This window comes from Malus sylvestris, chromosome 8 (assembly GCF_916048215.2).
Source record: "Malus sylvestris chromosome 8, drMalSylv7.2, whole genome shotgun sequence".
In the NCBI taxonomy this organism is placed as follows: Eukaryota; Viridiplantae; Streptophyta; class Magnoliopsida; order Rosales; family Rosaceae; genus Malus; species Malus sylvestris.
In genome coordinates this window covers 5,393,740-5,418,003 of record NC_062267.1, presented here as the reverse complement: position 1 = coordinate 5,418,003, position 24,264 = coordinate 5,393,740, and the positions used below count along the sequence as shown (strand labels likewise).

The window sequence follows — 24,264 nt, the reverse complement described above, 5'->3', positions numbered from 1 at the left end:
TAATCCAATCCACAATTATGTACCAGAAAACAGACGCAGTACATAAAACAACAGAATTTGTTTGTACAATAAACACACATAATCATGATTGAGGTTTTTGAACCAAATCATGCAATAAGGAGCTAGAGGGTAAGTTCAACTTAATTCAAAAGAGATAAGTGATCAAGCAATTATTGGTACTCTCTTAACATTTTAAGGGATCGAATAACTATAATATCACATTATAATACAGTTTATTATCCAGGCCTATACATAAAGAATAAAAGACATTGGAGAAAACTCTACACTTATTCTCTTGATTATTTAGAGGAGTATAATAATTGAGTTTATATAGAACTCAAGCCACCCCTTTTGAAACATTTTGACTGTTGCCCCAAGTTCCAACTAACAGATGCAACTCATGAATTTGATTTCAACTATAATACTTTACTCTTATTTTTCATTCATACAAAAATTAAATATTATAAATTAATATTATAATATATAATTTCCAACAATTCCCCACATGAATGAAAAATCAGGAAAAATTTAAGAGTACAGGTGGACAAGGGATGCATCGGGAGAGATGTATTTTGAACTTGAACCTAGCCTAATGAATACTTATTGGATTTACTTGGTGAAACAGTGGATATGGAAGATCCTAAACTATTCACCGCAATAGTAAACCGAGACAATAAGCAACACACATCACTAATCCTAATATATTACGCTTCATACGGTTATGTTCATTTTGGTCCTGAACAAATCCCGAATTCATAAAAGCTTTAGAGAATTTAGTCATCTCATACTCATAGAAGCAACCCATTTTTACTCTCACATAGATGACCACTGATTAAGAATAGTCTATTCTACTCCTCTTATTTATAAGATATCACTGTCATTAAGTATAAATATACACCCTAAAACTTCTGCAGACAACACACTTCTTCCACCATAGGAATGAGGTATGTAGTGTGTTAACTTCTTTGAATCATGCCCAACTAGTTTGCCTATTAAACTTAGACCATGGGATCTCCAATCAACTAAGTTAGGTTTCCGTCCGGCTGATTCATTGGTTATATTGCATTCATTCCCCTCAACGATCAACTGACTCTCTAGTCAATCCTTTTATAATTGGATCCACTACTAGGTTGACTATCTTTGGTGGTGTGCACAATCCATCTTATAAAATTATATATCATATGAGAGTAGTTGTTTTCCAATGTTAAGTCCTTGAAACATAGGTTAGGATGTATTCAATAATTTGCTAACACTTGGAAGTAGACTTCTCCCACATTTAAAGGTATTTGTAAGGTCTCTAACATTGCCATACCTAACATCTTGAATGTCGTTAAATTAGCAAATTACTTTTAACATACCCCAACAATTCTTTCATAATTGTAGTTTCTTTTAATGTAATCATTATGTCGATCACATTTTCCACTTTAAGAAGTAAGGAACAACTAAGATAGACTTTATCTATCTTCTTAGGCATTCACGCCTCACTAGAATCCCCGCCAAGGAATGTTAACTCCCTTCGAATATAGGCCTTAATTTGCCTATACCGTTGTAAGAAATAACTTTTTCTCTCTTTCTAGAAGCAATTCTTTTATTTTTTATTTTTTATTTTTTTCAAACTTCTTAAGTTGACATATGATCTCAAGGATAGCTAAGTCACTTCTCCACAATTCACACGCATTGTGGTTGCTTTAATGCTATTAATAACTCTTTCATCATACATCATACTTGAGAAGAAAGCAGATGAAGATAGACTTTCTATATCATATCTATCTTCACTTGTTAGGGCTCTGTCTTCACAACTTTCAAAGTTCCCATTGTTAAAGACTCATCTATAGAGTGCTTTAAGTCTTTTAAATAGACATTGCGTGACGAAATTAATTGTTTGCACGACAAAATATTTTGTCGCTCAAGGTTTTTGACTTTTTGTTTTATTATTTCTCTTATTTCAATTTAATTATATTAATTGTTTGTGCGACGAAATTTTTGGTAGCGCAAGATGTTTCGAATTTCTACTTTTTTAATTTAATTTAATTGTGTGACTTTATTTATTTTTAATTACTTTAATTTAAATTGATATATTCAAATAAAATTACATATGAAAAATAGTGATCAAATTATTCAATATATAAAATATACATATAAATTAACAAAGTACAATAATAAAATCCTAATACAAGTCTATTGTGGTGGTAGTGGCGGGAGATATGGTCCGATAGTGTTCTAATCCTCAACTTTCGCCGTCAAAGTCTCGATGATTCCCTACGAACAAAACAAACATGGCCAAATAACCAACAAACAAGATAAAATAATACCAAAAAATCGGCATAATCTCCCCTAAAATTGGCATACCCCAAACTCCACCCCACGCCAAACCCAATTAATTAACTCCAAAAACACATAGTAATGAAAAAAAATTAAAATTTGGGGAGAAAATACATTTTGGCAAGAGAGAGAGAGAGAGAGAGAGAGAGAGAGAGAGAGAGAGAGAGAGAGAAAGAGAGAGAGAAGTGAGTGTGAGAGAGTTAGATGAGATAGTGAAAGAGAGATGAGATAGTGAGTGAGAGTGAGATATAGAAGAGAGATTAAGTGAGAGGAATGAGTGTGTGAGAGAGGATCAGATTTGGGGAGAGGGAAAGAGAGGAGAGGTAAGAAAGTAGAGAAAGACATTGAGAAAATTGTGGTTTTAAAAACAGTATCACTTTGTGCGACGAATAAAATTTCACTCGGGATGCAAAGAAATATATTCTTAAAGACTTGAAGCTACAAACTCCTTGCATTTTTTATTTTCTAAAGCGCATAGCACAAGTCTGAAGCAAAGCCCTAGGCAACTAATTTATTCAGTGCTATATAATACACAGGATTTCGACAATGCCATTTGGCAAATACATATTTGTTATTTAGCACATAATCATCCATTATTCCTCTAAGTCAGTGAAATTAAGCAGCCATGCATCTAAGATCCATCGTCAGAATCCATAGCCAGATTCTCCTTCAAGTAACACCTCATTACTCATGACATCACACATCCCAAACCCAAACACATTGCTTAGCTTTGTAAAGTCAGTATCCAGAAACTCAGAGAGGCTCATCTCCCTCGTGTGGAAGTCTTCCATCAAAATATTTTCCCAGCAGCTGGAACGATCTTCTTCCCTCGACTTTGATGCTGACAGTAATGACCCACTACTTGTTTCAGACTCTTCTGCCATGATGTCAGTTAAATTACAAAGCATGGAGGACCCCAATGCAAAATTATTATTGCAACTGGGGTCATTTTCTAATTGCACTTCAACTTTTGACTGTTGTACTGTGTCTGCGATCTCAGTGGAGGCGGAGGGTCTACATGATAATATATGATCCTCATGCTGTTTCTTACATAAATTACTGTGCCAGTAATTCTCGATTTCATCTTTTGTTCGCCCTGGAATTCTCCCTGCTATTAGAGACCATCTACACCAATCACAAAGTTTAACCCTAATTAAATTAGTAAAAGGAAAGAAGAAGATTTTTTTTTTTTTGTAGAAATGGTCAATTTTTAAATTCCTATTCATGAAGTTGTCAGTTTTGTAGTATGTCTTTGATAATTAAATTTGATCAATTCAACAATTGAGATTTTTTTATTTATTTTTTGTTAATTTAACCTATTTCAAAAGAAGAAGAAAAATTGTGAGTTGAAGCAATTAGGACAAGACAAGACCTGTTGCCTAAGAGTTTGTGGAGTCTGATGATGAGGTCTTCTTCATCTTTTGTAATGTCGCCTTGCTTGATGCTTGGTCTCAGATAATTCAGCCACCGCAGCCTACAACTCTTCCCACATCTCTTCAGCCCTGCATCGTGTTTTTTATTTCAACAAAATAAATTAACGGATCATAGAAATAAAGGATTACGATCAGAATGATAATTTAGAGTCATAGCCCGGCATGGGTTCAAATCTCACAAACGGCAACAGTTGTTGATACAACATAGAAATGAAAGACATCATCGACTCGGATATTCACCTGCTTGTTTTGGAACATTGCTCCATTTTCCTTCACCGTGTGCTTGGATGTAATCTGCAAGCATTTTGTCTTCAAGAGCAGTCCATGGTCCTCTCTTCACTCCTTCCTTGGAACAACAAGGATTTCTTCCCATAACTGGGGAGCTAGCTACTATTGCTGCAACTGCTTACCCCCTCCGGTCCCTTTCTATACCAGAGTCTCTGCTTTGGCTTTGTTTTTTGCAACTCCTTTAGTCTTTAGCGACAATCACAGATTTATTTCCTATTGTGTGGGGGCAGCTGCGTCGTGTTGTGTTCTTTCTTATAGGAGAGAGTCTAAGAATTATTTTTATTAATTTGTATATCATTATTTCCAACCATATCAATATTTTACACATTGTCAGAGACCACCTGTTCAATATTTTTCAAAATTCAGCATAATTTTATGTAGAGAATTGGAATCTTAATCAGTGTCATCATGTATACTTACAGTGAAGGGTAGAGAGATCGAATGAGGCTCCTCTCCTAAGAATCATCAAATTGTGTTCATTCATTGTACATCGTGTGACCATAAATCATTTAAAATTAAATATAAATAGTACATGAGGAAAAATGACTGCACAATATACGATGAACGAATACAATTTGAAGAATCTCAAGATCCTCATAAAAAGGATCGGGAGAGGATCCTCCTGGTGAGAGATCTAAATTAAATCTCATAATGATCCACCTGTTTGTTGGAACCACATATACTAATTACCAATACCTGCTTTTAGGAAAAAAAAAATTAGCATAACTGTTATACTGTTGACATATAGTACTATGGTCTAATGGTATTCTTCTTCACTTCTAAGTAAGATGTCTTATGCTCGATTCTCGCCAAAATGCAAAGTTGAACTACATTATTATGACAAACCTATTGTAAGACTTAACTCACTTCCTCACTACATTAGTGTAGATACTACGCCAAAGGCAAAGTTGAACCACATTATTATGGCAAACGCATTGTAAGAATTAGCTCACTCTCCTACCCCATTAGTGTAGATACTATCGTTTGTTTAAAAAATACAATGTTATACTATTATATTTTAGATTTTAGACTTTTTAGCCAAGATAGTCTCTGAGAGATTGTTATAACTTCTTACTTTAATTTCTAAGATTTGAAATCAATAAAAATAGTCCTTATGTTTGTTCAGAGTCAATCATTTTGATCGTTTTATGAAATATCTTCATTAAATAAGGATAAAATAACAAAAAAAACTCAATTTTAGAAAACTTCAACCACAATACATTTAGTATATCAATAAACAAAAATTTAACGTCGATATTTTCTATAAAAAATAAAAAATTGTAGTTGAGGCTGAGGTTGCATGTGCTGTAAAGAACCAAGGAGATCCTACCTGTAATAATTATTGACCGTAGTCTGTAGAGATTAAGTGGGGGCTTTGTTTAATATTAATCATGGGTCATGTGATCATGGACAGGACAATTGATCATGTTGGATTAATATTATATTGTCTATAAAGTTTAAGACAAGGTCTTCAAATTCTTCCACATCCAAGATTCAACAACCATTCCAATTTCCAAATATTTTTTTCCTGGGCCTTTCACAAGCTAACTTTCCCAGTAGGGACTTGGAAATTTGAAAGTTTGTTGCCCTTTTCCTTCTACAATATTTATTTAGTTATTTACCTTTTCCTCTCGTGTGAAACAACAAAGGAAAAGGCACCAATAATTGAATAATTTGTCCGAGTACAACGTCCAAATCAAATATTACAATTGGGGTCAAATCTGTCCCATCACAGGCACATCCATCCCCTTTGCGGAAGAGGATCCATCCGGATTCATTTTATAAGAAACTTAGATCCTTACATTTTAACCGTTCATCGTATATCAAGCGGTCAATTTTTGTCAGATATATATATGTTTAATTTTAAATAAAAAATTTAAATGATTTCTAACCGTACGATACACGATAAATGACTAAGATGAATTCCTACAAAGTGCACGCGGATGGGATCCAATTCCTCCCCTTTCCATTGTTTTAATTTTCAATCGTCGTCATCATCAACTATGTAAAATGTATGAATTTTGTTTTTGATCAATGGAATAATAAAAATAAGATATATTTTGAGTTTCTAAAAGTTTTTTTTTTTTTAATATAACAATATTGGGTATAGAAGTTGGGATAAGTCAACTAAACAATAGGTCAACAATAATTTATTATTGAACTTGCAATTCATATGAATTAAATCTAAAACTTCACAATTACATATAGAAAAAATACTACTAGATTACTCTAACATGAATTTCTAGTTGTTTAATGAACATGGACTATAGTCTATACCTATAAGATAAATATAGGAGTCCAATTTATTGCAAAGCCAGCTCTAAAGGTGTGCAAAAGATGCCACCTTATAGGGCCTCTGATTCGGAAGGATCCCTAAGCTTTCTTTTTCAATAGTGGTAAGGAGTATGTCCCTTCCCCTCGTTCCCCCCTCACCACCTCACCCCCTCCTCCTCCTCCTTCTTGTATTTTTGGTTTTTCCTGCTTTATGAGGGGTAAGATTTATGTTCTCTCCTGATTAGACGTAACTTCTTTTTTCCATATTAATAAATTTTCATTGTACCATCGAGGTTCTCCAAATAAATAAATAAATAAAATAAAAATGTGTACGTATATTAAATGTGCAAGATAATACCAAAGTTCTCTTCCAAATTGATTTAGGCTTTCTACCATTTCGTGCATGATGACTGGGTTCAACTCGTTATGGTTATGCTTTTGCTATTTTGCACCCCTAATTCTGAGGGCCGGCTCTAATTTATTGGTCACATTAATTATTATGTTCTCATTTTTTCTACTACATTTTGATCATTGCAGTACGGCCATAATTATTTACCATGCTCCGCTACCAATCTGCATTGTTTCTGCAATTTTTTCTTTGACCGAAATGATTGCAATTCGATCGATCGATCGATTCGACCTCATTCACAATAAAAGAACGAGCTGCAGTTGTCGCTTGGCACTTAACTCTTGTAGTAAATATAGGTTCTTTCACATTTGCAGCTAGCTAATACGCATGAAACATAATAGATGGATGTAATTTGCATATGGCATACGTTACTAACTCACCATGCAAGAACCCTAAAATCACTTTGAAGTTGCAAGGGGTTCAAACGTACACAATTAATATTGGTGAATTATTTGGTCTTTGTCATCAAGTACTAACTTTTATTGATGATGGAGAAATAAGTGTGACGATTATATCGCAGTGTACACGTTAAATCTTAATTATTGTCCATCGACCATATCGGTTAATTAAGGCATGATTTTTTGCCATTACATGAAGATGGTGTAGGGTTGATGCATATTCTTCTATTTTATTGTAGGCTTAAAAGTCAAAATGTTCTATGTGTTATAGTCATATGGCCAATTTAGTCCATATACTTTCGATTTGGCTAATTTAGTCCTCGTGTTTGTCTCTGTTAGCCAATTAAGGACATTTCATTCAATCTATGTTAAAAATTCATAAGAGATACAATTACCTTTTTTCTTTACAAAAAAATGCAAACCAATAAGAAATAACACATATAAGAGATAAAACTTTCAATTTGAAAAATGATTAAGGTTGTGACCTAGAAAAGAGAGGGGATGGTGTTAGGGAGAAGGGTCAGGAGTTGGGAGGAGAATAATTTTTCTTTTTAATTTTTATTTTATTTCATATTTAAATATTTCAAATCAAATAAATAATTTTATAAATAAGTTTATAGTAGTTTATAAATTTTTTTTCACAAAAATTATATGAAAATGTCTTTAATTGGCTAACAGAAATAAACACAAGGACCAAATTAGCCAAATTGAAAATACAGAGACTAAATTAACCCAATGATTAAAACACAGGAACCATTCAACATTTAAGCCTTTATTGTAAACTATGATGCAAAATGTTCGAGCCAAAAAAATTTATGAAAAGAGTACGGTTAAAATTTTTATTTTAACTACAAAAAGTTATGAAAGGAATTAAAGGTTTCGAGCTAAAAAAAATCACACGGAGAAAAGGCTGGAGCTGCGCATGTGAAGATATCAAAAGTTGGTCTAGCATTATGGCGCCATTTGCCTCCATTATATCCTATTCTCGGTTAGAAATTGGTAGCACGGTGAACAGAGATCTGATCCAGTTCTAAGAACCCCTTCTTCTTTTTGGCAACTTGTTCTTAGATTAATCTACCAAAACACCACAATAGTAATTAATTAATATAAACATGTTTTACTGAAGAAAGTGTCCTATTACTAACTCCAAGGGTAGGTTTAGTGGAAGATGAACAAAAGTTTGGAATCCATAAATTTGGTTTCGAACTCCTTCGGATATATTTATTGGGCCGTTGGCTCTAAATTAGCGTACCATTTTATTTGGAGATTAGAAGTAAGGTTCCGTCTCATAAGTTATATGGGAGAAAAAAATTATTTTGTTATCGATGTATGGTGAGATACGTTCTATATTTGTTAAGAATGGTGTTCGTTGGGATGATGTTTTTAGGACGGAAAAATCTCGGGAGAGTAAACGGCTAAGTTTGAATCACGTCCTCCAAAGATGGTCATGAGTTGATTGATGCTAAGAAAGTGAATTGTGAAAAAAGCTCACCACCCATCCCCTGAGCTAATATATCAAATCATCTGATGGTACTTCTGTGGAGAGGATGTACTTTCTCTTATGAATTAAGTCCGTAGTCGATCAACCGCAAAGCAATAAATCTGTTGCACTGCTTCAAAAGGCTGATTGTCCATCTGAGTATGCTCCACAGATGCACAGGGATTACAATATGACGATGCCACTCTGTCCACTGCAATCTATATCTTATCGAGATTCCCTAATTACCCAACCAACATGCTCAGTTCTCTCTAGCTTTAGAACTTTGAAAATATAGCTATTTCAGAGACCACGTATTTTTATATAAAGTACCTTTTCCAACTCTTACAAAACTAACTAAAGTTGATGTTCAAAGACTAGACTGTCCTAAAACTAAAACTCTCTCTTCTCCTCTAAACTCCAGTTTTTCTCCTCTCTAAACCCCCCTCATCTTCGTTTCAATTAATGAATTTTACTATTCGAAGTCTCGAATACCTCTACCAGACTCGCACATCGCTCAATAACTACTTTATTACTTCTACGGTAGTAATCATGAAACTCGTCATAAGGTGGACCACGTTAACTGCAGGGTTTGTGCCTTTGTGGTAAGAAAAAGTGACACTCGCTGGGGCCAAGTGATTGGTGTGTTGATCTCTTGGTTTAATTGCTTTTGGGTTGAGCTAATAGAGTAGTGCAGCATGGACCCTGGTGTTTCAACAAAGGGATGAGGTTCAAAGTAAAAAAAAAGAAAAATTAGTATCCGGTCCCTAGTTTTTATTGTTCATTGACTAACACCTTATTAGTTTTCAAATTTTGATTCAAGTCCTTAGCATTAATGTGATAATGAATTTACATGTTTATTATATAATTTTTTTAATATAAAAATTAGTAATTAATTTAGGGTTTAATACTCACACCTCTATTAAACTTCTAATTAATTTTCAATTCAAACATTTCCAAAATAATAAAAAATTAAATTAAATTAAGTTTGTACCTATTAGTTTTTTTTTATATATAAAAAGATTCTCAATTTTTTAATCTTAAATGTACCCATTCATATCATTTTTCAATTTTTTTAATCTTAAATGTACCCATTCTCAAATATATCAATTTGTTATATGTAAAATGTACCCTTTTTTAATATAAAATCCATTCAAATTTTTTAATCCATGTTTAAACTTATATGGGTACATTCTTTTTCGTTGATTTGAGAATGTATCCATGTTTTTGTACAATAATTTTTTTTGTTAATTTTGGTTAATGTACCCATACATATATGTATACACACACACAATATAATAGAGAGAATAATTTAAATTTTATTATTTTTAATCCCATAAATTATGGGTTTTATTTAAAATCTCATTAATATAAACAATTAAAATTTTCAATTTTTAATTTTTAATTAAAAAAATATAGTAACTTACATTATTACATTAATATCAGGGACCTCAATCAAAAACTAAAAACTAACAAGGTTTCAATCAAAGAATATTGATAGATAGGGACCGCATCCAAAGTGTCCCTAAAAAAAATATCACAATGTTGGGTGGAAGAGAGTTTTAGTCTATGGGTAATTAAGTCTTTTGAACATTGTTTTGGTTAGTTATATAAGAACTGAAAAAAACCGGTTATATTTCAATAAGTGCTCTTTAAAATGGATATATTCCAAATTTCCCATTCCCCTGGACATCCTTACCCCCACCACCTCCACGATCACTGTATAATTTTTTGGGAGTTTTAATAAAACACTTTCGGTACTGTTCATTTTTAACGAAAAACCACATTTATAACTTTTCCTGGTACTATTCACTATACATTTAAAAATAACTTTTCATTAAAAGAGAAATTTTTTTAGACTTTTCGTTAGTTTTCTTAATTTTAAATATAACTGCAGGAACTACGCACGTGGTGGTTCTTCACAATTTCAATCAGGACAACGGCGCTCCCTCTGGTAATATGTTTAAACACTTTTCCACATCCCCATCAAAAGTTCCGAACACTTGTAATTCAAAATCCCCATGAAAATTTGTGAATTGATAGCACACTACCCCTGTCCAACTAAAAACTTCAAAGCTTTTGATAGACCGACGCCCCAAAATTTGTGAGAGAGAGGAATTGTGCCGTTGTGGGTGGTGGGGGTGGGACTTGAGGTCTACGCTGGAGATCAGGTGGAGTGGATAAAACGAGAGATTTTTTCATGTGCCGGTACATCATACTTTATTAATGGAGAGAATTTGTTTCATGTGCCGGTACACCATACCTTATTAAATTTAATTTTCTTTCATTTTTGATGAATTTGGAATTTAGTGGATCAAGTTGCGTTAATTTATTTAAAAGTTTTGGTGCCAATAAAGGCACCTTATTCGAATTCTTAATCTAATTTTTCAAAATGTACATGATCGACTAGTCTGCATGGCGGAAAGAAAAAACTTTATTGTCGAAGATAATAATTAATTGAATGCTTTAAATTCACCCCTACAAAAAAAAATTAAAATTATATTAAACCCTAGTTGGCTAAACTAATCAAATGTAAGTGGTGGGTGAGGTGGCCAGGGATCTGCTGGGACCTGAAACGAAAGAAGAAGCTAGAGCGACTGAGTTAACTTACTTAGAAGTCTCAATCAAAGTGTGAACGGATTGAAAGTTAGCTAGATGAGGAAGACAACCAATGAAACTAAGATCGTAGGAAACTCACAATTTTTTTTTTTTTTGTCAAGACAATTTTTTTATTTTCTACCAAAAAGAAAGTTATTTTCTTAATGATCTCGAGAAAGTTTTATGCGTACTAGATAGTTTGAACACATGTTACGTTTTGTATTATTTCACGTGTTATAATATATGTGAACGATATGATTGATATGTCTAATTTCTGGTGTATATTAAAAAATAACAGTATTATAATATAAATGGAATGAAAACACCATGTAACGGTGTTTCAGATTTAAAAAATTTTAAAAAAAAAAAAAAAAAAACTTAAACGTATATCTCATGATCTCATCCCAATATAAATAACTCATCAATATAGTCTGCTACTAATATGATCTTCACATCTAGCAGGTCAAAGTTAATTTATAAACTATATATAAGAATTTTGTGAGAAAATAAATTATGGAGAGTTGAAGGAATTGACAAGTTGAATATTTATTATTTTGATTTTTCAAACATAAGTTAATCTAATTTTCAAGAGCCATATTCTCCATCCTCCCCCGCGTTGAATTTCAGTTGAGTCGCAGAGGGTAACAATCAGATTGGTGTCAAAACCTCAAGTAAATGGGGCCATTTTTCTTTCGTTTTTTGGGTAGAACAACTGAGCAAGCAAATAGGTTTTCCATTTATTAGGATCCTTGCATTACATTTCCCTTACTCTTCTTCTGTCTTGAAGCTCAATTTGGTTTTGTTTTCTCCAGCATTTGCCAAATATGTACTGGGTTCAATTAGTCAGATCAAATTATTCAATAATAATAACAAGAACAACTTACGCCGAATTTTAAGGTCGAATTTTCTATTTAGATTTTCTTTGCCATAATTTGCTTGTCGGGTGCCTTATTCGATTAATTATATGTATCTCTGTTTGAGATCAATTGAGTTACTAGTTGATGTTACGAAGGATATATTTAAGCATTTAGGAAGGGCGTTAATGACTATTTGTTCTCGCGATTATCGGTCTTGTGGCCATGAGGCTGCTCTACCAAGGGACCCGGCTTCTCTGCTCTCTTATTTTTTCATACACTCTCATCTCCTCCTATTTTATGCAGTCACGGTTAAGTCACGTCAACATTTATATTGATATTTTCTTATAGAGATAATAAGACAAAAATCAATAATAATATAAAATGTTGATGTGGTTTAACCGTGACTGCACAAATAAGAGGGGATATGAGTGTATGGGAAGTAGGGCAGGGCAGAGAAGTCAGGTCCGCTGCCAAGAGTCCTGGAAATTAGTTTGGCAGAGAGGATGCCTATGTGTGCTTGATCCTATTTAATTCCATGCATTCCTCTTTGGTATTTGATACGAAAACGTGGACGAATTCATGACCTAACAATTAGAATTAGGTAAGCAGAACCCAAACGTGTTACACATTCTCTTGCTAGACTGATATGAGACCCCGTTTGTCAATATATAATTATGGTTTATGTACGACTTACATGTGCAGATTTATTACTATAATGATAAAAGAAGTTCGCATGTAAGAGATTTTGATTATCAACCTTTGTTGAAATAAGGATTTCGTAAGGGTCATTTTTTTTCATTAGATTAAGGCCTAAATTCGAACCACACCGGTAATCTTTCTTGGTGGAAGATATGTAAAAGCGAAAAAAGAAGCCAAGACCCCTCAGTAAGTCTTCAAAGAAGCTCGTGGTATGTTTCGGCCCTATAATTGGGTGACCTTCCCTTTCTCTAAACTTTCAAAAAACTCTTAAATATATATATATATATATATATATGGTTATTTAAAAAAAAAATTGAGTTTAAAGTTTCCAAGTGTCTAAAATGTACCAAAAATCAATTTTCAAGTCATCATGAATAGATTAACTTTGTAAAATCACTCAAATCAGAAATTGTTAGCCCTTTAATTATTTTAGTGAAAATTTTATTGTTATCAACAACATTGTGTGCATCTATTTATCATGTGACATTCCGATAACCAAACGACTTCTGATTTCATTGAAATTTAGCAACTGGTTACTACCATATTAAATTACTAGATGGTTAGAGTTTGGGCGTTCATATAGGGACCCAACACCATATTATAACAATACAACATTCCCTCTTTTAGCTATTCCCTCAAAGATCATCTATACCAAAATTCACCAAATTCGAAACCATTTGACCGTTAGATTAAATGCTAATAAGTAGTTTTTTTTTTTTGGAAAAATGTATTCATCTAATTTCTTCAGTACAATTAGATAAATGTCGTATCCAGTGCACAAGGCTTCCGCTTTACGCAGGGTCTGGGAGAGGTGAATGTCGGCTAGCCTTACCCCCATTTATAGAGAGGCTGCTCCCAAGTCTCGAACCCGAGACCTACTGCTCATGGGCGAAGGCACTTGCCATCGCACCAAGTGCGACATCTTTCTTCAGTACAATTAGATGTCTTAATAATTTTGAATTTGTCTATTTTTTGCAAGAATAATATATGAATGGTGTATTAAACTATAGACGGTTTAGACCGTTTGAAAAATTACAGAATGATCACCACAAGATGTTCACTCAAATAATTTTATTTGAGAATCCCTCAACAAAATGGGACTGTATCGTATGACATTATTTACAAGCTGTATACATAATTGTATATAATATAATGTAGAAATTAAATGTAAGGTGTAAACATCACAAATTAAAAAAAAAAATTTCCTCCTTACATAATCCTTAGAGCAAGTTCACCCCTCCTTTGGAGGCTGGTCCAAAGTGTAAAAAAATAGGCTGGCACCCCAAAATCCCACTCCACCCCACAAAATAGATCGGCCCAGAATGTGCTGAGTGAGGAACCGGCCTATTTGACGTCAACATGATGTCAGCCACAACTGATTCTTTTTTTGCGGTTGGCGTGTGGGATACACGGGCGCGTGGGCGCGCATTCCAGACTTTAAAACAAAAAATGTCAGAATCTCACAATGGGCCACGTGTCCACTTTTGGGTTGTTGGATTTCAACATTTTTGAAATCCAACGGTCCAGATTAATTAACTTAATAAAAAATTATAAAAAATGTTTAAAAATATAGAAAAAATTAAACGATTTATATACACCCAACCATCTTCTACAAAAAAATTGTACTTTCAAAAAATGACACATGACGTGACAAGATTGATTAAAATTTCTATCCAAAAATAAAAATAAATTTTTTTATTATATATAAAACAAATTAATAATATTTTAATATGAATTGACTAGACTTTGAACTAGCTCATTTTTTAGGGATGGAGATACACTTGGCCAATTATTGTTCAATCAAGTCAATTACTATTCATTTTGGTAGATTAAATGGACTTTGGGTCAGCTCATTTTTAGGGATTGACTTGCTCTAATGAACATGAAAGTGGTAGCTATCAACATAAAGAATAATTATCATTTTTTACTCCAGTTATATAGAGTATATAATTTTTAGTTAATCTTGATATTATTTTGCTTTCTATTTTGTTAGAACTCATTCTCTTTTGTTCACTCTTTTTTTCTTTTGGATTTAAAAGAATTAAGCGTACATGTGCACACTATAGTTGACGATGTGCTAACTAAGGGCGTGTTTACGTAGGCGTGTTTATGTATCCGTAATCGGAATGAAAATGTAGAATTGAATTCCGATTACGAAGTACAAACATTGAGGAATAAAAAAAGCAATGGGGTCCACACAAATTTTGGAATTCAATTCCTTGTACTGGTGGAATTGGGATTCCTTAGATGTAGGTGATAATCCAAATCCTGATTGCTTGGGCAATCGGAATGACACTTTTGTTCCCTTTATTCCCTCACTTACATTTTTTATTTCCAAGACTATCCTTTATAAACCCATTAACCCTAGTTTAATTATGCACAACTCCTTACTTTTTTTATTTCCATGCTCATTCACATTATGCACAACTTCATGCATATGCCAAAGAGAAGAAACTATAATTTGAGCGAGAAAATTTAAATATTAAAGTAAATACTTAAATTTATAAATAAATAAACAAAAGCATTTTAGTGTGTCTATGAAATAAAAAAACAATTTAATTTTTTTCTTCTTATTATTATATATTATATCAAATTTTATTAAAACAAAGTATATAAAATATTTGATTTGGAACAAGGGCATTTTCATAATCATACTGATTTATATTTCGATTATGCTGAATTAGTAAACAACTTTATGGAATTAGCAATGTTCTAAAAATCGGCCTAGACGCTAGGTAATGGTCAACCGCCGCGATTAACCTATAGTCGGGAGGAAAATCGGGGAAGGGAGGCGGGTGCCAAGGGAGTCTGGGCGTTTCACTTCCTTTTTCTGTTTTCAAAGTGAGGAAGGAGGAATGCAAAGCACTGCTTGTAGTATGGGTTTTAAGTTCCAGCGAAAAAGAGAAGAAAAGAGAAAATTGAGTTTCTCTCTCTTCAATTCTCACCCCACGTGACCATCCCTTTCCCACTATCAAGTCTCACTTTTTCATATTTAATATATTTTAAACTATTGTCCAATTAAAATGGGACACCTGGCATCCTATTTGCTTGTACACGTGTAAAGGAGGTGACTGCTAGCACCTTAAAAACTAAATGTTATTAATGGTGCCCCACCTCCCTCCCTTCTTCTATTCCCTCCCTTCTTCTATGCATCTTAGTTTCCCACCCTCCCTTTTTTTTTATGTAATTGTTTTAGATTGTTGATTACTTTCTTTTTTTGGTCAAATATTTTGTTTTCAAAATTAAATGATTTCTAAACATATATTTGGCACCTTTATTCCCCCTTAAATGCACCATAAATTCATATCATTTTTGAAAAATATTTCCTAAAGTACTACATATTTGTATCATTTGAACTTGTATCTTATTCCATCAAATCCATCAAAGTACCAATGATATATAGTATATTTACTTAAATCCGCCTAGTCTATCTAGGCGCTAAGCCCCATCCCAACTAGTGCCTAGCGTTTTTTAGAACCTTGAGAATTAGTATCATTTCTATTCCGATTCCAGAACATTTAAGTAAACAACTTCAACAAGAATCCAATTCTGACTTCTTCTCATTCCAGCTCCTCCTCAATTCAATTCCTCATCAATTTGATTCCTCATATTTTTATTACGGTTACCTAAACAAGCCATAAGGGGGTAAGTCCACCTATTTTAAGGGGTAAGGACAAGCGTAAGGGTAAGGCAATGAAATTGTTGTTATTATTCATTCTAGAGAGTAATTGTTTTTATGCAAGTTTACTCTTTTTGAGAAGAGGTAGAGCACTGACGATTACTATTCATAAATATATTTTTATTTTTTCTTGAACTAATCCTCAACATGTCATTATTGCCTTAGATTTGTAAGTTTGTTTAAGTGTGAACGTCTGATGAAATAAGATAAAGTCTATTTCCAATAAAATAAGGTTTTTTATATTAGCACTCCACAAAATGTTAAATGCACACCACATTAAAATTTAATATTAAATAACTTATTTACTCCACTATATAATGACAATTTTGACCTTATTAGGTTTTAAAAAAATTTTAAAAATTCTAAATACACCCCAAATCACCTTTAGCGTATTATTTCTCTTCTTCAACTATCAAAACCCATCTCACCCTCAATTATTGAATGAAACCCTAACCAATGAAACTACAGACATGTTGATTGAGAAAAATTATTTTTGATTAATGGAACACGAAATCGATATACCTTCCACATGTATTGAGAGAAGGTAATTTTGAAAGTCTAATGGAATCATTTGGTGCCAATCCCCATCAAATTTGTTGGTTCTTTTATGTTATTTGTACTAGAAATATGGAGACCTAGTTCTTTTTGACAAAAAAAAAAAAAAGATCGAGACCTAGTTCTTCAATATATGAATGACAACATATGTTTAGGAAAACCCACCTTATCATCCCCAAGAGAAAAGTTTAGCGATTAAGAAAGGCAACATTTTTTGCGGCCACCCTTGAGAAAAGGGGTAGCAACTATAGGAATCTATTTCAATTGAATGTTAGACAGCCACACACATGAAATTGAGTTGCATCTGTTCATATAGTATTAAATATCAATGGCTCTCAGATGATTTGAAATCATTCGGCAAACGAAACGTTCAAATGTTTAGATTCAGTCCATGAAAATTAAAAATGAGTGTTATAAGATTTGAGAAATGTGGGGTGTATGTAGAAAATATAAGATGTATATTGAGAATGTAAGGTGTGGGGGTATTATGGAGAAGTATGTGGGGTGTATTAAGATAATTTTTAAGTGAAAAAACAAATGTGGGGTGTATTAAGTATGTGAGGTTTATTCAACAATTTGTGGGGTGTTAATATAATAAACCTAAAATAATTCAAAACAGGGCAAAAGTATAACATTACAACAAACATAATTAATTTTAACCTAGGGGATAAAATCATTGTGGTTCGGTCCGTCTTCCATTGGAATGTATGGAATTTCCTCAACTTCAAAGGAAAGCCTTCTCCTCATGACGCAGGTTTTTTCACTTTTCCAAAAACGTTTTGAACCAAGAGACATCTTTTCGAAGCGTCGAGACATGGTATGACAATCCTTCTCCTCTTCCCTTTCTTGCCTATTTAACTCTCTTTCTCTTGCCTATGCTTCATCCTTAGCCTTGTCTTGCTCATAAAATAACCTTTCTTCCTCCATATTCAGTGCATGATGGAGAGCCATTTCATCAACTAACTTTGAATAATCATTATTCGAAGAACGCCCTCTTACAACTTTTTTCTTAGCAAACCTTCTAACTAATAGGCCTCTAGATTTCTTGAGTTTGTGCGACTGATTCAATCGGAGTCTCCAATGACGACTCTCCATTAGTTGATTCGTGAAGAGGAGTCTAGGTTCAACACAACTTATGGACCATTTGGTAGAACTTTGTACTTTAGAGTGTCCTTCACAATATTCCAACATTTGTGTCTTGTGATGATTTATAGTTGGCAAGATTGAGCACATTTGTGCTTATAGTTGTTGAAAAAAGAAATGTGAAACAACATAATAAATTACATAATCAAATTATTACTTTAGTTACCTTAATTAAATTTTAACATGACATAATAATAAAATGTTTTACCTCATTGGCTAGATTATTGTCACTTTGATAAATTCCTTCCGGTTTTAGAAGGATTTCTTACCAACCTTTCAAATCTTTATGCAGATGGATGAATCTTCTTAGCATAGATTTCTTAGTTCAGGATGTGTCGTTAATCTGCTAAACAAATTGTGCATGAATCTTCTTTCACATGTGTTGCACCCTCATCTCATTTCCTGTGATCGGATCATAAGTAACAACCACGCAAGTTTGAAGTAAAGCAACGTCTTCCACAATCAACCAATTTGCCTTTTCATTTATTTTTCTTTGTAACAAAAGGATTTGTGAATTGGAGATTGTAGAAAAAATAAATATTGAGTTGTGTTGTGGTCTGATATGCAGTGGAAATGAAAACGATGGTTGAGTATTTATAGATATTTTTTCATTTTTATTTTATTTTATACTATTGGATTAATCATGATTGTTGATTTTCAACATTATTATTGTTGGATGCTCCAAAATTTTCCACTTGGCAGCTACAGAAAAAAGTTGCAAATTTTTTTATTGTTGGAACGGTCTACAATGCGTGTGTTAGACAGCATATTGGTTAATGATCGGATTTTATAAATCTCTATTAATATTTGCACACAAGAATTAAATAATATTTTTGACCAGTCCTGACTTGGAGATAACATTATAAATTAATAATTAAAAAATTCATATAGGTCCTACGTGATATATAAATTAATAAATTCCTAATACATTAGTCTTATATTTATTTAAATAGAGTTTTTGCTTGGTTAAATGTTTATAAAATTGATTAATGTTATACCTTGAACAATGTATGAGTAGATACATAATTTTACTTGGTTTAACAAATACATAGAATTGTTAGTTCATAAAAAAAAACTAAATACAATATATAATACTTAAGAAAATAAGAATTACCTTGATAAGATTATATATAATAAGTTATTAATTAATCAGTAAATTAATAAATTACTAGCCATGCCTGTAGCAGTCTACTTTTTTACATCTTATTCTTTATTCCTTATTGTTTATTTTTATTTATATTTAGTTTGATTTTTTTAAATTAAATTATTATTTTTAATTCTTAATTAAAGAAGCGTATTTTGAGAATATTAAAAGCTTCGTCATTTTGGTGTGCTCCATTTACATGTATATATTAATTTATCGATTATTTAATATTTCGCTAAATTCATTGATTTCCTTGATATATAAGACTATTGATTTATAGATGTTTAAATATACACTTAAATATCAAAATTGTTAATGTGTTTCACTTTATAGGACAATTTGGTTCTCTTGTTTTCAATTTGGCCAAATTAGTACTCGTGTTTACCTTTGTTAGTCAATCCTAGAAAATTCGTTAAATGCCGTAAAAATTACGACAAAAATATAATCCCGCTGTAACCCCATTAAATACACGCGAGATCAGATGTTTGATGATGACATCTCAAAATATCTGCAAGACTATCTAGAGCAAAAATATTTTGAGGCCTCTTTGTTGATAATCTGATCTCGCATGCATTTAATAGGTTTACAATGGAATTACATTTTTGTCTCAATTTTAATGGGTTTTTAATGGATTGTCTAGGTTTCGGTAATTGAGGTAAACACGATAACCAATTTGGAAAAGTTAAAAACACGGGGCCCAAATTAACATTTAGAATGAAACACAAGGACCAATATGACGTTAAGCCGTAATTGTATAAAAGCATTTTCAAATTAGATGTCAAAATTGATACATAAACATGCAACTGTAAAAAATGGTAGCAAACTCTTTCCAACCGAGTCTTCAGTTTCTTACGTGACGCTGAGTCAATTGAAGGCAAACCTTCTACTGTCAAATTTATTTAATGATTTTTTAATAAACATGATTCAATAAATGTTGTTGGGTGTTCTAAGTATTTGATTAGTTATTTCAATAATTGAACCTCACAAGGAGATAAAGAATTATAAAATGACATTTTTATTTAACATATTGGTGGAGCGAAAAATTGTATAATTTTTTTTTTAATAAACGATATTATCTACATTAAAAAAATGTGGAAGTAGACTAAGCCTTATAATGAATGAACTAGTAATAATTTGGTTTGATACTTGACTAAGACATCTCTTTTGAAAATGCTCTAATCATGTATAATAATTCAAACTCACGACCATTAGTTTCAGGAGCCAATTAACTTCTATCATTAATCCAACTAGTCCCTTGGGTTTCTAAACAGATCAGATATTCTTTTCATGACTTTTGGAATTTGGGGATTAAGAATCCTAAAGTCATGAGTACCCCATTGCAAATGAAGTTGAAGGCCAGTAGATGGTAAATTAATAGGAACTTTAACAAAAAAACTTCAGGTATTATTTATTTTAATAAAAAAATTATATTTTTACATTAAAAAGTCAATCATAGTACTATTTACTTTTTCTTTTATTTTGTTCTTATCGATAAAATTCAAAGTTTTCAAACTTTTTTTTCATTAGTTTTCTTAAATTAAATTATTAGAACCTACAAGTCTACACCACATACGATGGAGAAAGGAGAGAGGGGAAGATCTGCACATCCTGAATTAAATATTGAGCAGAAATTGCATGCATAGGATTCATTTTTCTTAATTCACCAAATCAGTGGATCCATACTATTGAAATTTAATTTAACGATTAAAATTATTATAACTTTTAAAGTAAACTCATGTTTGTAGTTGTTGGATCAAATTTCAATGGCACGGATCCACTGATTTGGTGGATTAAGAGGAAGGAATCCGGAGAGAATTTATTTCCATTATTCTGTTGCTGTCTACCATTCAAAGCACAACACGTGTTGTATTTTTTTTAAGGATTAATGTATTTGAATATGTTTCTGTCTACAATTCACAGCACAACACGTCTTGTATTTTTTAAGGATTAATGTATTTGAAACTTGGTGTATCATAGAAGTAGTGAGATAATTGTGTTAAAAAATTAACAACCTAACAAATAATTTTTTTCTATTTATATACTGACACGTGGTGTATACTATGAAAAGTTTCTCATATGATTAGAGCATGTTTTTAATTTGCTCCTTAAATGAACTTTTCTTTGGTGAAACAAATTAATAAGAAAAGAGTGCATGATTACTAGTTATTTTCAATGCTAATAACATTTCTCTCACTTTAAACCACTATCCATATTATTGGCTCTAGCCATTGCGATTCTCTAGCATATAAAACGTGACTGGAGTGTAGAACTTTTGCCGAGTGCTATTAAATATCTTTCTTGTCATTTTAATTAAAAAGATAAGAGCATAAATCAGAGATGATCTTATTAGGTAAATGTTCCTTTTATACAAGGAAAAATATCTATGTTGTTGATTTTGTAAATATGAACCATATATTCTGTTAACTACATTGCAATGGTTAGGAATTGAAAGGAAAATCAAGAACAACGGATAAAGAGAATGATGAACACAAAGATATTAGATAGAGAGAGTTTAGAGAGAGAAATAGGATTTGTATTGACTAACCAAATGAAGATTACACACACTATTTTTATAAGAGAAATCCTAACAACCTTACTAACTATATTACTAACTATATTTCTAACTATATTACACTTGTACCTTTAATATATTCAAGAGTGTGCTACGTTTATCATCTATTTGTACCATTTCACTAATAGAAGTAAAACTCACAAACACATGTGAGTTCATCTTTATTAGAGAGATGATGCAAATAAATAGTAATAATATCATTTTTGTACATTCAGATAAGAATTAACATGATCAATGCTTCTGATATAGCTTGACAACGTGCACGTATATAAAAACACCATTAACACAAAATCCTTCCTCCGTCGCAAAACTACGGTTTCTTCTACAAGACTCCATCAGTTCCTTGCCTAAAGACGCTACACAGTATTTCAAACTGTCGCTTTCACTCTGATTGCCAGTCTTCATTTGTTGCGTGGGCTATAAAAGGGCACGAGTCTTCCTTTTTTTCTGTGTGTGGGTACTCTGAGAGAGAGAAAGAGAGAGAGGGGGAATTAGAAAATGGGAAGGAGTCCGTGTTGCTCCAAGGAAGGACTCAACAGAGGAGCCTGGACTGCCTTGGAAGATAAAATTTTATCATCTTACATCAAAGCTCATGGAGAAGGAAAATGGAGAAGCCTCCCTAAAAGAGCTGGTGAGAAAATTAAGCTGCTTCTCGCGTTTTTTCTCCATCACTTTTTACCTGTCTCTTGCTGTGTTTTCACTCTGTTTTACCAAAACCTTCCAACTGTTCAAAAAATAAAATAAAAATGCAGGTCTGAAGAGATGTGGTAAAAGTTGTAGACTTAGATGGTTAAACTATCTGAGACCAGACATAAAGAGAGGCAACATTTCAGGTGATGAAGAAGAACTCATTGTCAGGCTCCATAACCTTCTTGGTAACAGGTCTCTCTCTCCGTCTCTCTCTCGCTCTCTCTCTTTCTCTTACTTAAAATTTTGAGCCCGTTTGATAACCATTTCGGATTTCATTTCCTTGAAAACTGAAAATCGAAAACTTTTCAGTAACTGTTTTCAGTTTCCAAACTGCCCGTACACACTTGTTTTCAGTTTTGAGTTGGATGCTCTAATTCTGTTGATATTTTACTACAGATGGTCCTTAATAGCCGGAAGGCTACCGGGGCGAACAGACAATGAAATCAAGAATTACTGGAATACAACTTTGGGGAAGAAATCGAAAGTCGATTCGTTTTCTGGATCCTCGAAAGAAACTTCTCTAAATCCATGCAAATCCATAGCGAAAAAGAAAGATGTCCAGTCCAAAACATCAACTGCCGCTGCTCAACCTCTAGTAATAAGAACCAAGGCCACTAGGTTGACCAAAATTTTAGTCCCACAAAATATTCCTAGTGACGAAAATTATACAGCAGCTGCCGCAAACCCATTAGAGCTTCAGACCCAATCGGCGGAAAAAGGCGGAAGCACCGAAGAGTTTCCGAGGACTAATGCAGGTGACTGCAGCAACATCTTGAAGAACTTTGGCTGCGATGATGACGACATTGATGCGAAGGGAGATCAATACTGCAACGAGTTTCAGTTGCTCAACTCTATACCGTTGGATGAGGCAATTATAAATGACGGCTGCTGGACGGGAGGAAACGGTTGCGATCTGGAGGACTACGGTGCCTCGTTGGATTTAGATTCTTTGGCATTCTTGCTTGACTCTGAGGAATGGCCTTCCCAAGAAAATGTTGTAGTCTAACAACTCATATGCTGCATAGCATAAATAACGAAGTGCACATGCGTGACTTATGTAAAACCATTAAAATTTAGTGCAGGTGATCCCTAAATATGAGGAGATTAAACTAATTAAATACAAGTTTCTAAGCTTATCGGCTTACTAAATTAACTCAATTTCTTGGTTGATTAATTTGTTATCTCATGGTTGCTTAAGTTTTTATTTGTGAAACTATGAGAAAATGTCACTCTCATCACATCTTTTTCTTAGTAAACGATAGTTGAAAACTTAAAAAAAAAAAAAATTTATATGAAAACTAATGAAAATGGTTTGAAAACTTTGAGTTTTAACAATAATGACAAAATAAAGGGTAAAGTGAATAGTATCAGAATTGATTTTTTAGTGTAAAAATATGATTTTTTTTTTTGTTAAAATAAACGATACCGAAAATTTTTTGTTAAAAATTTTATTTTATTTTTTGTCGAAAAAAGTATCATTCATTAAATAAAGTAAAGCACTACTTATAGCCCAACAAACAGATGAGCAAAAAGCTCATTACAAATTGAGAAAACCAGACAGACCCCATACTTTGGTAAACACCGCATCACACTTGGCCTCGTAATTGCGGCATGTCAGTCGAGTGAGGAGCAGTGCTGGAATGATCCAAATCTGATGTCGATCGTTGGCATGAGCATCCAATATAGTAAATTGTTACGCATAGTTGAACCAGTACAACTTACACTG

General features: G+C 32.7%; 2 protein-coding genes across 2 annotated transcripts; one reads left to right on the top strand and one right to left on the bottom strand.

Moving 5' to 3' along the window:
* Positions 1-2,467: 2,467 nt before the first annotated feature.
* Positions 2,468-23,696, top strand: LOC126631893 (transcription factor MYB1-like). The gene is made up of 4 exons (XM_050302089.1): positions 2,468-2,507; positions 22,334-22,479; positions 22,601-22,730; positions 22,935-23,696. The coding sequence occupies exons 2-4, from the start codon at positions 22,347-22,349 to the stop codon at positions 23,542-23,544; spliced, it is 873 nt and encodes a 290-aa protein (XP_050158046.1). The 5' UTR covers positions 2,468-2,507; positions 22,334-22,346; the 3' UTR covers positions 23,545-23,696.
* Positions 2,730-4,266, bottom strand: LOC126631896 (transcription factor MYB1-like). The gene is made up of 3 exons (XM_050302093.1): positions 3,996-4,266; positions 3,695-3,824; positions 2,730-3,447 (listed from the first exon to the last, which is right to left on the bottom strand). The coding sequence occupies exons 1-3, from the start codon at positions 4,126-4,128 to the stop codon at positions 2,967-2,969; spliced, it is 744 nt and encodes a 247-aa protein (XP_050158050.1). The 5' UTR covers positions 4,129-4,266; the 3' UTR covers positions 2,730-2,966.
* Positions 23,697-24,264: the final 568 nt, after the last annotated feature.

Excerpts from the sequence above, each read along its gene's own strand:
- LOC126631896 (XM_050302093.1), bottom strand. The coding sequence starts at position 4,128 with ATGGGAAGAAATCCTTGTTGTTCCAAGGAAGGAGTGAAGAGAGGACCA. Across the intron at positions 3,825-3,995 it reads CAATGTTCCAAAACAAGCAG|GGCTGAAGAGATGTGGGAAG; the intron begins GTGAATATCCGA and ends AACACGATGCAG. Across the intron at positions 3,448-3,694 it reads CACAAACTCTTAGGCAACAG|ATGGTCTCTAATAGCAGGGA; the intron begins GTCTTGTCTTGT and ends TGATTGGTGTAG.
- LOC126631893 (XM_050302089.1), top strand. The coding sequence starts at position 22,347 with ATGGGAAGGAGTCCGTGTTGCTCCAAGGAAGGACTCAACAGAGGAGCC. Across the intron at positions 22,480-22,600 it reads AAGCCTCCCTAAAAGAGCTG|GTCTGAAGAGATGTGGTAAA; the intron begins GTGAGAAAATTA and ends ATAAAAATGCAG. Across the intron at positions 22,731-22,934 it reads CATAACCTTCTTGGTAACAG|ATGGTCCTTAATAGCCGGAA; the intron begins GTCTCTCTCTCC and ends ATTTTACTACAG.